The sequence below is a fragment of the Thunnus albacares genome, chromosome 24, assembly GCF_914725855.1.
Source record: "Thunnus albacares chromosome 24, fThuAlb1.1, whole genome shotgun sequence".
NCBI classification, from domain to species: Eukaryota; Metazoa; Chordata; class Actinopteri; order Scombriformes; family Scombridae; genus Thunnus; species Thunnus albacares.
This window is the reverse complement of record NC_058129.1, coordinates 5,480,177-5,494,352: the sequence shown is the minus strand read 5'-3', so window position 1 is coordinate 5,494,352 and position 14,176 is coordinate 5,480,177. Positions and strand designations below refer to the sequence as shown.

General features: G+C 39.5%; 1 protein-coding gene across 3 annotated transcripts; it reads left to right on the top strand.

The window, feature by feature from the left end:
• Positions 1–1,044: 1,044 nt before the first annotated feature.
• On the top strand, positions 1,045–10,507 carry LOC122976480 (cyclin-T2-like). Of its 3 annotated transcripts, none has more exons than XR_006400944.1 (9): positions 1,045–1,280; positions 1,760–1,841; positions 1,943–2,071; positions 3,320–3,380; positions 3,717–3,779; positions 3,997–4,369; positions 6,282–6,445; positions 8,212–8,282; positions 8,398–8,577. XR_006400944.1 is itself a non-coding variant. In XM_044344984.1 (9 exons), exons 1-9 carry the CDS (start codon positions 1,123–1,125, stop codon positions 9,460–9,462), a joined length of 1,839 nt encoding a protein of 612 aa, XP_044200919.1. In that variant the 5' UTR covers positions 1,046–1,122; the 3' UTR covers positions 9,463–10,507. The 3 variants fall into 3 exon arrangements, 2 of the variants coding, with proteins under 2 accessions (XP_044200919.1, XP_044200920.1); XM_044344984.1 differs by having other exon boundaries at positions 1,046–1,280; positions 3,997–4,042; positions 8,398–10,507; XM_044344985.1 differs by lacking the exons at positions 1,045–1,280; positions 1,760–1,841; positions 1,943–2,071; positions 3,320–3,380; positions 3,717–3,779 and having other exon boundaries at positions 4,140–4,369; positions 8,398–10,507.
• Positions 10,508–14,176: the final 3,669 nt, after the last annotated feature.

Below are 14,176 nucleotides of genomic sequence, written 5' to 3'. Positions count from 1 at the left end.
CTTTTTTTTTTCCATCTCCTTATCTATAGAAACCATCACGACAGGCTGTGGCATTAAGACAATAACAGGAAACACTTAGGCGTCATCATGAAATAAAGATGACAGAAAAGGCACGACTTCACTTTCACTTAATTGATATATTCAACATGGTAACAAGACAAAGGGTAAAAGTAATAATAATAAGAATACATCAAAAATAATAATGTAAAAAAATAACTTAACAGAACAAAAGACAGATAGCTGAAGTCTTTGGGGTCTGTTTTCTATTTTTGTTTGTTTGTTGGCATTGCATGTTGTTTTTATGGCATTTTAAAAGTGTATGGTTGTATTTGTAAGTGTATATGTATGAGTATGAATGTATGGCTACGTGTGTATATAGATATATGTATAGTTTTATATTTCTATGATCAATCATGTATAGATATATTTCTATTTTTACTAATGTAAATTCTGCTTTTATTCAGTTGTTACCTGTCAGCATGAATACAAATCAACTCCAACTCAACTCAGAAAAGGTAGGCAATAAAATCACATTTCTTTGAAAATAAATCGTGGAACATACTAACTGTATGTACACATTTTGTATTGTTTATAAGTTGGATAGACTCAAAATACTTTCTGAATTCAATCATGAAAAGTTCAAACGATGGGCGAGACCTGGAGAACTTGAATTTATGGATATAAAATGTACCCAGTATTGACAGCCTGTTTTTTTGTTTTCATAGTACAGTATTACATCTTTGGCTCTCCAGCTTAATTGAATGTGTTGGTTTGAGAGTCGAAGTAATCCATTTTTTTCTCAGTATCCTGATGTACACTAACATTCATAAATTACATGTTTGTCACATTTGTTATTGATATCCACAAATCTTGGTGGGTTATACTATATTATGCACAATTCTGTAATGTACTTATTTCAATTTGTTGATGGATTCACAAACTTTTATCCAACATGTCACAGAATGGCTTGTTGTTGTTTGCACCGCCCGCCGCTGCTGGCGCTGTTTACAAAACGAACGACCGGTTTTTAAATCGGCTGCTCATTTCGTCCTTCCGGTGCCCCCGTCGCCCCCGCTCCCCTCCCGATGCTAGCACCGTCGGGCTTGGCTGTGTGGGAGCGTAATGGCGGTGCACCGGGGACCCTCCACGAAATGGCTCTTCACCCGGGAGCAGCTCGAAAACACGCCGTCTCGACGCGGCGGGATAGAGGCTGACAGGGAGCTTTCTTACCGGCAACAGGCCGCCAACTTAATCCAAGATATCGGCCAGAGACTCAACGTGTATCCTTTCTGAAACTGCCCGGCTTAGCTGCAGTTAGCATTAGCTCGTAGAACGGCTCGTCACAGCTCATATTTTAACTCTTGGCACACATTTAAAATCCTTCTTTGTCATATTCAGAGTCCTTTCTGACAATATGAACCTTTTAAATTCGCTAACAAGAAGCGGAAACCCCGCTGGAGGTGTTGAGGCCTGCATGCTAGCTTAGCTATTGTTGTGTCCCTTTTGACAGTACATTCTATTGTTAGCTTTGTGCCTAATGATATCATCTATAATTGATAACTAACGCTGGTTTTATGTGTTGTTTAAACGTAATCTGGTATTTAATTATGTCTAACTTGTGTTGTACAAGTTGAAGCTAATGACTGACGTTTGGTTTTAACTTGCAGGTGACACGTTTTCCTAGCTGCCAAGTTTCTGCTCTCATATCTTTAAAACTTATGTGTTTCATTCATGTTATATGCCTTAACTGTTCACCCAGCTCTCAACTGATAATCAACACTGCTATAGTATATATGCACAGGTTTTATATGATTCACTCCTTCACCAAATTCCATAGAAATGTAAGTACAGCTGCACTGCAGTGTTGGCTGATGCCATAATTACTGGTGGTACCAGCTCTGAAAACTCACTGAGGTTTTTTTTTTTTCCCTTTTCTCCACAGATCATTTCCCAAACTACATTGTTCCTGGCAGCTAAAGTTGAGGAGCAGCCCAGGAAGCTGGAGCATGTCATTAAAATAGCCCATGCCTGCATTAACCCTCAAGAGCCTGCCCTAGACACTAAGAGCAATGTAAGCAAAGAATGAGTAAAAAATACACTTTGGTTTCCGAGAAACTGACCAGATGTTTGTTGTTATAAAGATAATGCCATGCTAATCTGTCTGTGTTTTTACAATGTGGCCAAAACGCATGCTGTGTGAATTACTCAGAGACTTTTCCATGACGCTTATCAAATCTTGACATTTCTCCACCAGTTTGGCACATTTTTGGGGGAAGATGTGTGCCCTGCTGTTTTCACAGTTGTTGGGAACGTGATGCTGTGAGGCTTTGAAGAGAAAAGACATCTTAAACTGCAGCACAGCAGGACTGATTAGCTGAGAAACAGAAAATGAATCAGCACCTAGTTCAATAATTACTGAAATGCTAGTTCCTCCACTTGTCTTTGACTTATATGATGGCAAATTTAAAATTTGAGGGTCATGAACTGGTTGTTGGACAAAATGGGCGAGTTGAAGTAGTTGCCTTTGCCTCTGGGACATTGTGGTTTCACAATTAACTGAGGTTTAATAGACCAAATCAATAAAGCCAATAGTGAAAATAATAGTTGCAGCCTTTGCTACGTATCATTTATAGGAAGTAACGTTGAATCCAACACTGAACCGACTTACTGTAATCATTTGTTTAAAGGAGAGAGGACAAAGATAGTTTTGGATGCGGTGCGACTGTAAACGTTTACAGTCTTGTGTTATGTGTCACAAGCGTGCATCCCCTCATGGTTGACAGGATTGCGCCACAATTGTGTATCCTCACTCGGGGCAGTGAGATGTCATGATTTGAATGTCCCCAGTCAACCTATCGCAGCGTCACAACTGTGGAGTTTCACACATCTCGTAGCTTCCGCCGTCCCCTCGCCTGCTAGATATGAGCTGTAATGTAAAGGCCGTTCCTTTCCCGCAAGTTTATTAAGTCATCCGCTCACATCAAAGCACAGACACACGTACCAGTATAAGTGTTATCTAATATTCTTTTATCACAGACCTTACCTTCTGGGCTAATTCAGATTTGAGTGATGTGCAGTGATGGTGAACATTTATTCCATACATAAGAAAGCAGCACAGACTTTCTCTTTAAATTGAAAGACTGTATTATGTAAATGTATTTAAAAAAAAAAATACACAAGTGCCGTCTTCAGATGATGGTTCTCTGTTAGCCTTTACAGCTAATTTCTGCTGCTGATGTTTGTATTTAAATGCTGATAAGAATAATCTGTTCCTAGTTGATGGGAAGCACATTTTAAATTCTTCATTGATGTTTTTCAGGCATTCCAACAGCAGGCACAAGAGCTTGTAGCACTGGAAACAATAGTGCTGCAAACGCTTGGTGAGTTCAACCTTCAGTACCGCACTCACTGTGTGATATATGCTGTTTGTCCCTCGTGTCGAACTGCTTCACTGCTTTCTACACGCAGCCGTTTTAGCAGCATTATTTCCCCCCAAAGGAATGTATGCAAGTACCACCTGTACATCAATTTTGAGGTCGGATATGTGAAATTTGCATTTCCAGATATTTAACAGACGACACTTGAGGTTTTCCTACAGTTCCTTGTTTTAAACAAATGTCAACCACAATATCAACCTCGAGTTCTGCTTTTCTGTTGTTTCTCACGTTGTGCTGCCACCAGTGGCTGATTATCTACATTCAACATCTTGATTGCAGGTTTTGAAATAACAATTGATCATCCACACACAGATGTTGTGAGGTGTTCCCAGCTAGTGCGAGGTATAACCTTCTTTATCTTACTCATTTTATATTACTTCACAATATCTTTAGCTCTGTTTTGTACCATCATTTTGTGCAGGTGCAATTTTGGAACCAAGCTACAGCTACATGAACTGTATTGTCTAATGTAAATGTACATAAATGCTCATGGTAGCATATGAATGCTTTAGCAAAGTATCAACTCACTTCTAAAATGAACTTTCTTCTTCTTTTACAGCAAGCAAGGATTTGGCACAGACTTCCTATTTCATGGCTACCAACAGGTTATTATCCTGTTCCCATTATTGCACTGTAATGGCACACTATAGCTTCCTGTCCTGCAGGGTCCCCCTTCCTGTGTCCAACGCCCTGTTTGCGCCTTGACCCTGGGAACCCCCACGTGGGGAAGTACCGTCGAGGCTGCTGTGTGCGGTGTATTGTACAAGGGCTCTGTGTTGGCACATAGGGGTTGAATGCACAATGTGGAGTGTAGTGGTGCTGTTTACCTCTCAAGGTTGTTTGGTACGGAGTGCATATGTCTAAAAACACACTCAGATGGTAGCCTGAATATAGATTGCCACTAAAGATTCTTAAACTTATAGCGTGTTTTGGTAAGTATAGCTTACAGTTCTTTTTTAATTTTTTCATTTTTTGCATATTTTTCACCCCAAACGAGCTAACAATGAAAGACCAAACTATACTGCAAACTGAATGCGTGTTCTATGGGGGTAGGTTATGAGCTTTTATGAACATCTTAGAAACAGAACACAGTTGTGTGCAAAATGCATTTATATCTTAGCTTTGTCTTTTAAAGAGGAAACGATTGCAGCAGAAAAGCTTTTTATTTTTGCTGATCTCTTAATTTTGTTTTTGTTGTGTATTTTAGTAGCTTGTGTTTTTCTACTTGTTTTACAGAGACTGATAGTTGGATATGTGAGTCTGGGAGATTGGTGTTCCCAGCAGATGATGGTAGTCAGCAGCATTACAGTGGATTTTCTTTATTTGAGTGAATGCACAAAGGATGAAGCCTAGATTAAAGTTTAGATCTGTTTAATGTCCTACAAATCAGTCAACATCTAACATAATGAAATAGAAATATTTTTAAATTATTTGATTATTTGTAATGTGTTATTTTTGATGGATTTAAAACGTAATTCTTTGTATTTATCAAACTTCACAGAGTAGTAAATAGTACTAACTGGTCTAAAATTCTCAGATTGATGAAGATGTGGTCTTACTTTTTAGGACAAGGAGTAAAAGTTCTTCCAACTTTATGTGGGAGAGCTCAAGAGTTGCTGCAATCTGTTAAGAGTCGCCGGGAGTACACACATTCTGTTGGAAGTTATTAAAAGATGCATTTTTGACAGAAATGTATTATTTTTGTGACTGACATTGTGCTGCATACTCTCTGGGTATGCCGGGAAACTGTAGCTTAGCAACAGTGATGTTTGAGTCATTATACCTACTACTTTTAATTATATGCATTTTTTATTAGTTGCTTGTCAGTGTTACAGCCCTCTATACAAATGGCTTATTGGTATAATTGATTATAAGTGTATTAATTTTAACATCATATGTTTGCATAGCATATATATAACCTTGATAACTCTACGACTCACTTTTACCTATTTATTACTAATATCTCAAAATGCAACTGATATAAAAACTACACATGATCTTAATTTCTACTATGTGGTTTAGATAGATGTGAAACTCAGAGGGGTAGTTTATCAGTGTGTGACGCTTCATAAATGACTCAAGTCCTACTCTGAGGAGCGTTATTAGTCATAGGCAAACTTTCAGTGCGAGTCTTAATAGTGATTCTTACACGCTTGATAAATACAGCACCTGTTTTTTTTTTGTTGTTTTTTTAGCTTTCACCACCATGCTGGCGGTTGTATCTTTTACTTAAGAGCCAGTTTGCAGTGTAGTTTGGGATTCAGGGTGCAGGGGAAATTAACCGTAGAAGACTTGAAGTCTAATCGTTTGTCTTGGCTACCAAACATCAGTGTTTCTCAGTCTTAACGCTCCGTCTTTCAGTGGTGACAGTTGCTTTGCCTTGAAACGTGCTGTCAACAGTAATTTTACACTGAAACAAGTTTTGTGTTTAATAATTTTTTACTCATTTGAGAAGAAATTTCCTGAAAGTTACTTATTGCTCACCAAGAGATTGAGAAACACTGTTTTTAATGTTTCACAATTTCCCCTTTTTTTTTTACATTAAAATCAAATTAATAATACGGCCTAATCCAGAATCTAAACATCTCTATATATTTTTTCATATGTGATCTAAGCTTCAAAAAAGTGAATTTGGTCTCATTCAGGCATTTAGGAATATGTCTTAACAAATATGTCTTAGATGTTCCAGCTTTGCAAGGTAAGGATGTGTGTATGTGACGTGAGAATAATCTTCATGAGTTGGTTTGTCTGTTTAAGATGTTTTACTGCCAATATTTAAAAAAAAAGAAAACCCTTCAGCTAACGGTTGTATCTTTCTCCTGTCTTTCTTGTCTACCCCCACAGTTTGCACCTCACCACCTTCTGCCTGCAGTACAGGCCCACAGTTGTCGCGTGTGTGTGCATCCACCTGGCCTGCAAGTGGTCCAACTGGGAGATCCCCGTTTCTACAGATGGCAAGCACTGGTGGGAGTACGTGGACCGCACCGTAACGTTACAGCTGCTGGATGGTAAGAGCTTCTATCATCTGCTCTATTCTTCTGTTAGACTGGTCATTTCAGAAATACTGCATGATGTATTGTGTATCAGAAAAATGGTGCTTTAGAGATGTAGAGGAAACCAGGGGTCACTTTTCCAATAACTTAAAAATAACCAAGTCAGTTTATTTACACATTAAAGGACCATTGTGTCGGGTTTAGTGGAATCTAGCAGTGCAGTTGCAGATTGCAACCTACTGAATACCACCCCCCACCTTCTACGAAAAAAAAAGTGAAAGGCCCTCTCTAGAGCCAGTGTTTGGTTTGTCTGTTCTGGGCTACTGTAGAACCATGATGGTGCAACATGACGACCTCTATAGAAGAGGGCCTGCTCCCTATATAGATAGAAAGGGCTCATTCTAAGGTAATGAAAACAACAATTCTTATTGTCAGGTGATTATGCACTAATTAAAACATACTTATGGATATTAAAAAAATTCTACACACTGCACCTTTAAACCTGAAGGTATCTGCAAAATAAATATCAGTTTAAAAATGTCTTTTATGTGATAGTAAACAGAATATGTTCAGGTTTTGGACTGTTGGTCGGACAAATCAAGCAATTTGAGACTTTAGTGACAGTGTGACAGACGTTTTTCACTATTTTCTCTCTCGTCTTTTTATAGACCTCAAATAACCAACAAATAATTATTTGCAGCCCTAAAGTGAACGTCTCTGAATATGTGCATCAGAGCCTTGTTATAACGATCCCTCTGTCTGCCGTTGTACTCTGACCTTTTGTTTATGAGGAGTGGAGGATGATTAAAAATGGAGGTGATAAAAATGCAGGTGAATTGAAAAACGATGATAAATCATCAAGTGATTTGATTAATTTAAAGCCGATTTGATTAAAACAGTTGTGATATGATGAAAACAGAGCCATGTTTCATCATGTTCCCCGTCTTACATTTATCATTCACAACACAACATTACCTATATCATTATAGGCAATCACTTATGGAAAGTGGCCTCAAGTGTGGGAGTAACAAAAATTAATTGAAAAAAATGGAAGAAGAAAGTAGAGGGAGGGCTGAATCCAGTATTTGGAAAAGTACAAATAGTGTGTTTTTACGGATATTTATTCTCCCCACCCCCCTAGTCTCTGTATCTACCTGGCAGCAGGCCAGACCTGCAAGTTTAGAGCCAAAAACTCCATCAGTTAGTCAGTGGGTGTGGTTTTTGATTGACATTTTGAGTGGAAGTTACAAAAATTGCTTGCTGTAAATGATAATTGGCAGTTGGGTATTGTGAACACAGCCCGACTGATTGTCAGAGCAACACTTTTGTCAAGTTTATCAAATCAATTGACAATTTATCACTTTTTTTTTCAATTCACATACATTTTCATCAGCTCCATTTTTATTACTTCCACCCCTCATATTTGTTAGTGTGGTTATAATAATATAATAATAATCAGTGTCTCCATAAAGAAAAGATTATAGCAATTTTGTCTCTAGTTTTGAAAGGTGAGATCAGGATCTAACATGTCAGAGCAGAGAAAATGTCAACATAATTTTTTGCTAGCTGAACAAAATGTCTTAAATTATGGAAGTGGGAACACAACACAGCTGTCCCTGGTCTCCTCTACTAAAACTGCTTTACTGAATGTAGTTATTATATTATCATTTCAGCCATGACCCTTAAATAAAGCACACAGTGTTTACACAAATCTATTTGTATGAAAGGAGCCCACACTATAGAGAGCTGGTCACTGACATGCTCGTCTTCACTGTTTTCAGAGCTCACACATGAGTTTCTTCAGATCCTGGAGAAGACGCCCAGCAGGCTGAAGAGGATACGAAACTGGAGAGTAAGTCATAAATACTTGTTGCATATATGAGGACAGTAGAGAATAAATGTATTTAGCTTGACTGGTACATGTCAGCACTAACAACGTGTCTCATGTTGAATTCTGTGTTTTATAGGCCATTCAAGCAGCAAAGAAGCCAAAGACAGACGGCTCGACAGTGGACAGCCCCTTCCAGGGGACGTCCTTAGACAGCCTTCCTGGTGTCAACAACTCCTTCTTCCCCTCCACCTCAGCGTCAGACTCTGCAGAGATGCCCTCTCTGAACGCCATCGCAGCCCCTTTCGCCTCCTACCAGCCCATGAGTGACCCGTCAAAGAGCTGTGACTATGACCCGTTCTCCCAGCCCGCCCATTCAGACTTCACAGTGGTGAAACACGAACACAAATCAGCCGGGAGCTCCAGTAGTAAACACCAGCAGCTCGGCGCGAACGCCGCAGCTTTTTCACGGCCGCAGAAAGTCTTGACTCTGGAAAAGTACAGAGAGAAACACGCAGCGGAGCTGGCTTTGCAGAACGGCGTGAAGGAGGAGCAGAGCACAGACATGTACGTGCCTCCTCCGGCTCTCTCCTCTCACCACCACAAGAAACGCTCGCAGTCACAGCAGGCCAACCAGTCGGGTGACAGCAGGAGAGAAAAATCCAGCTCTAAAAAGCCTCGGCTGCCTCCTTCCTTCTCCGAGAACGGCTCCGCCACCAGCGAGGAGCTCAAGATGAGAATCAAAGTTTCGTCAGAGCGTCACGGAGGTTCAGAGCAGGGCGGGGCTCTGCCTGGAAAAGACAAGCACAAAGAGCACAGCAGCCACCGTCACTCTAAACACGGCCACTCGCACGCTTATTCCCTCAGCGGAAACAGCAGAGGGACAATAGACAACGCCTCCTTATCTATAAGAGCTCCCAGCAGCCACTGCAACGACGGTAGCTCCTCCAGCTCGTCTCGTAAGAGGCCTCACTCTGACGCCGGAAACCACAACCACCACCACCACTCGTCCAAGAGCAGCAGGAGCTCCAAAGGGGGCATCAGCTCGTCCCACTACGCATCAGAGAGCGGCCAGAGGATGATGGAGCACCACGGCCACGACGGAACCAACGGCATGCTGACGTCTAACGGCCAACACACTGATTACAAAGACACTTTTGACATGCTGGACTCTTTACTAAGTGCCCAAGGAATGAACTTGTAACCCTCAGAGAGTCCACAGTGTTGTCTACAATAAGGTATTACCATGTTTAATAGAATTTTAAAAAATGAATTTATTTGTCTTAAGTTATCTGAATTCTGCATCGCCCTCAGTCGTGTCTACACACTGATTATTGATGATTCTTAAGCTGTCAAAAATGTAAAATTATATGCATAGAGCTGTGTACTACTAGCTTGCAACAAAAAAAAAAACAATGAAAACTTTAAAGAACGCGGCTGGAAAAATGGGATTTTAAACTTTTCTTTTAACGCGAGCTGACATTATGATTTTAACGTGCATGTTTTCAGTCACAAAAGGGAAGACATAGCTAGTGTTCGCAGCCATCGTGACAGTTTACAGACAGTTAATGTATGTTTTTGTTTTGTTTTTTTTTTTTTTAAATGACATTTTGTTCCACTAAAAATCTCAGGTCTTGAACTTTTTTGATATAAGAACGACTCTTCCTCTGTTTGGGTCTATTACCTGTATCTGTGGAGATGTATCACCTCGTCCGTTTGCTGACGAAGGCGGCAGAACTTTGGTATCTGTCTGAGGAAACACGGTCTGCTTACTTTTTTCAAAGAGTGCATCAATAGTTCGAAAAAAGGAAAAAAAAACAATACAAATGTGAGCCCAACTCCATTTGCTGTCTATTTGCTGTCTATTGGGACTTCCAAGGCCGCACCTGAACTTAATGTGCAGACTCATTATAGAGCTACAAATGAAGTTTACGTTACATCTTCTGTGAAAGTGCATTTAAGATATATCGACTAAAATCGCAAAAAGGCCTTGTGATTGTACCTCGTCAATGGCTATTCAGTATAATAATGTAATTAACTATCAGAAAATACAGATCTCTAAAACAAGATTGTGTATATAGGACTGTAGTTCAGATTTAAAACTGTTGGTTTATTACATCAGTCCAAACTTTCCTCCATTCAGTGTATCATGAGATCTAAAGCAGACTCTGTATTGATGAACATATCCTCGATTTGTGTATTGGGAGCCCAAATAAAGGTGTAAAAGTGATTTTTACACGTCAAAGCTATTTTCTGTTCTTAAGTGTCTGATGTGAAACATGTTTTTACCCCTTTTTTAGTTTTTGTTCATATTCATATATTTATTTATAGGACATGGTAACATTTAGGGCTGGGCAATATATCTATTATATCAATGTCATGACATGAGACTAGATATCATCTTAGATTTTTAATATAATGTGGTATTTGTGTTTTCCTGGTTTTATAGGCTGCATTACAGGAAAGTGATGTCATTTTCTGAACTTACCAGACTTATATTAGTCATTATATCCACATTACTGATGATGATTTATCAAAAATCTCATTGTGTAAATATTTAGTGAAGGCACCAATAGTCTTCCCTACAATATTGTCACAATATTGATATCCAGGTATTTGGTCAAAAATTAGATTTTGTCCATATCGCCCAGCCCTCCTACTAGCCTCTACTAGTTTTGAGAAGCTACTTTGACTTCTTTATTGATTGTTTTCTGGATTATTTCAGTCATTGTGTTATCTATAAAGTGTTAGCAAATAGTGAAAAATGCCCATCACAAGTTCTCAGAGCCCAAAGTGATGTCCTCAGATGTCAGTCCAAAACCCAAAGATACTCATCTTACTATCATACAAGAGAATGATAAGAAAACCATAAAAGCTTCTTTTTTTCTTTTTCTTAAAAATGCATTAGAATCAGTTTATCAACAATGAAGATTCGACTAATCTGAGCTCTAGAAAGTTCATGCTTGACCCCCCCCCCCCCCTTTAACTCAACGTCCACTTATTAGCATTTTCTACCGCTTTCAGCCGCAGCCTCTCATGTCATGGAGATAGCTAGTTACGTTTTAATTTTTTTTTTATTATATTATTGTTTTTTATTGGTAAGTCACAGAGGAAGACCATGACATGTGACTGATAGCCCTTTCATTCATTCTTGAATAACTGTGAAGGATGTAGACCGTCATTTTTTCAGTTTACTACATAAATCAATCAACTTTTGAGGCAGCATTGATATCATTTACCGACCTAATATACCATTTATCATTAGAAAACAGTAAAATAGTACATATGAATACTAGAATGAAATGATTTGTCAAATACTGATCACCAGATAGAGCACATATGAGCAAACAGTCCTCCCCATGCATTTTTACTCATTTTCGTTGATAGAGTTGCGTTTGAAAGCATTGATTATCAGTGCGGCCTGACATCGATGTACGTTACTCCTCTCTGTAAAACCTGAGCAGCTTTGAAACTTCGCTTGACAAGATAAAATCGACTCAAGTTTCACTCTTGAGTTTAAAAACACAGTCAAAGTAAGCCCCTAATTTTGGCCTTGAAAGCAAATATAGCACATGCAAAAATGAAAAGAACTGCCAAATCATGCAGATGGTTTAATCCCAGCCTCATAACATTGGATTTATTCCCCATTGAATTTAAGCCCTCGCTGCATTTGAAGATAAAACAGTCATTTGTCAAACGCCGCCAGAAGAATTTTCATCAAAACAGGAACACACAATGGTCATTTCCTGCTGCCTGCTTACATGTAGCCCATTGATTAATTGATTGTTACAGGCGAGAAACCAACAAAACTGATTGCTGTTCAATATAATGACGCATTAACTGACCACAACATCAAGTTTCAATGGGAGTTACTTGTAAAAACAGCCACACTGGAGCTGCAGTAGAGGGATGAAGTGATAAGTAGTTGGGTTGCTGTGCTGCTAAATTAGTAATGTTAATGGGAGTAACAAGGCATGATGGTAAATACATGCTGAGTTTTTAGAGATTTGCATCTAAGCAGGATTTTGTGTCTTTCAATTGTATTGTGGAAGGAAAATAATCATCTTTTAGTGGCTTAACTTCCTCGAGGGCGTTTGTTCTTCTGTTCTTACACAAGAGATGAGCAGGAAAGTGAAACCTCCCATTTAGTCCCTTCAAGAAACTTCAAGGGGGTTTCAAGGTTCAGCTTGGACATTTAAACTCTTGCACAATACAGCATCCAGGGTTCATTTGTGGGTGGAACATAAATCCAGCTCCTGATAATTAACTAGCACCCTCTGAGCAGACACAGCGTTTTCACCCAGTATTACCTTCTAATTTTAGCGTGGAAGACAATGGGGAAATTCATCGGGAGGACGTCAGTGAAAATTCAACCATCTGGACTTTCTCACATAGGCTACTGGTGGGAGGGTGATGATTTATTTTCAGCAGCCTCTGAACGCCTACTGCTCGAAAATCCGCAGAGAGGAAGAGATATGAGAGCGGCTTTTGTGCGCAACAAATCCCAGAATTAAGAGCCATCTGAAAGGAAAACACAAGCTCTAATTACAACTCAAAGAACAGGAACATATATAGCTCTGCACAGGCAAAGGTCCCAGACACAAATATCATTATTTTCATTAGCAGCTAGGACTGCCAATTTAAAAAGTTAAGATTAAGTTACACATAAGAAAGGGAAGTTTCTTTGCAAATACACTTCCCTAAGCTCTTTTTGATGCTATCCAGCTGCCAGCTGGCTATAAAAAAAGATGATTTGTCTGTTTGGGACAACAATAACAGCCATGGCAACCATTTCTCACAGAAATGCAGGTGGTGGTGTCGCCTACAGCAAAAAATCACTCCACATGTCATGATGATGTGTCTCTGATTCAAAGCTGTTGTATTCCCTTACGTCCACTAGATGGCAGTCTTGTCTTTGGCCTTTCATTCCAGCAGAGCAGCACAAACATCCAGCATCATTTTCTCTGTTTTTGAGAGGATTTTTTTGTGTGTGTGTGTGTGTGTGAAAAAAAAAGCAAACAAGACGCAGTGTTGAATAACCTTGAAAAAAGGACGGCGGTTTTCGTGCCATAAATCCAAGGTGGTCCTCTGCACACCTTGTGATCCTCAGTCACAACAACCACACACTCATGGCAGCTTGAGCAGCCGCAAAGTTTGGACTTCATCCATCTAATTAACAGATTCAGATAACTGTCGGACGGCGGTAGGCTCAGAGACATTCCAGGAAATGTCACTGCACTTGGTAATTTCAGCCGTGGAGTTGATCAAAAGGCCTTTGTAGAGCAGCATGTGGTGCACTTATACACATATGAGTCTTAATGCAAATGATGCCCAGGAAATTGTGCAGGAAAGTGGCATAATTATAAGCCATTGAAAGTCCATTGTCATTCCTGTCTGAGAGGTCTCTCTTGAAAAATCAGGAGCTGATGCAAACCCCTCTAAGTACCTGAGATAGAGCCGGAGGGGGGAAAATGACTGGGCCCGAGCTGCCATTATGCCATGGTAGCGCAATTATATCCAATGATTGGCAGGAGCATAAATTAGCCTCTGTCTTCATGGTGTGGTTTACTTTTTTGTTTCCAACCTAAGGTATTCCTTTTTCACATGGCAAAAAAAAGCTGCAGCACTCTCTTCAGCCAGCTGTTTTCATTGAAAAACAAGACATTATTTCACTGTTTTCCTCTGTAATTATTCCCTTTACTACCCAAGTTTATTTCTCCACCAGATGCAAATGCATCCTCTCGCGGCCTGAACACCAGAGATTCATGTTTGTGGTGGGAACCGCAGAGCACCAGCTGTCCTTTAAAAAGAGACAGCTAAAAAAAAAAAAAAAAAAAACCCACACAGTTGATGTGAAATGTCTTCCTCCCTACTCGTCCCCAATCATCAATAATTCACCGGCTTCGACATTTGAACTA

Bases quoted from the DNA above. Each gene is read 5' to 3' on its own strand.
- LOC122976480 (XM_044344984.1), top strand. From the start codon at position 1,123: ATGGCGGTGCACCGGGGACCCTCCACGAAATGGCTCTTCACCCGGGAG. The intron at 1,281-1,759 runs GTATCCTTTCTG...CTGTTCACCCAG, and splicing joins ATCGGCCAGAGACTCAACGT to CTCTCAACTGATAATCAACA. The intron at 8,283-8,397 runs GTAAGTCATAAA...TGTGTTTTATAG, and splicing joins AGAGGATACGAAACTGGAGA to GCCATTCAAGCAGCAAAGAA.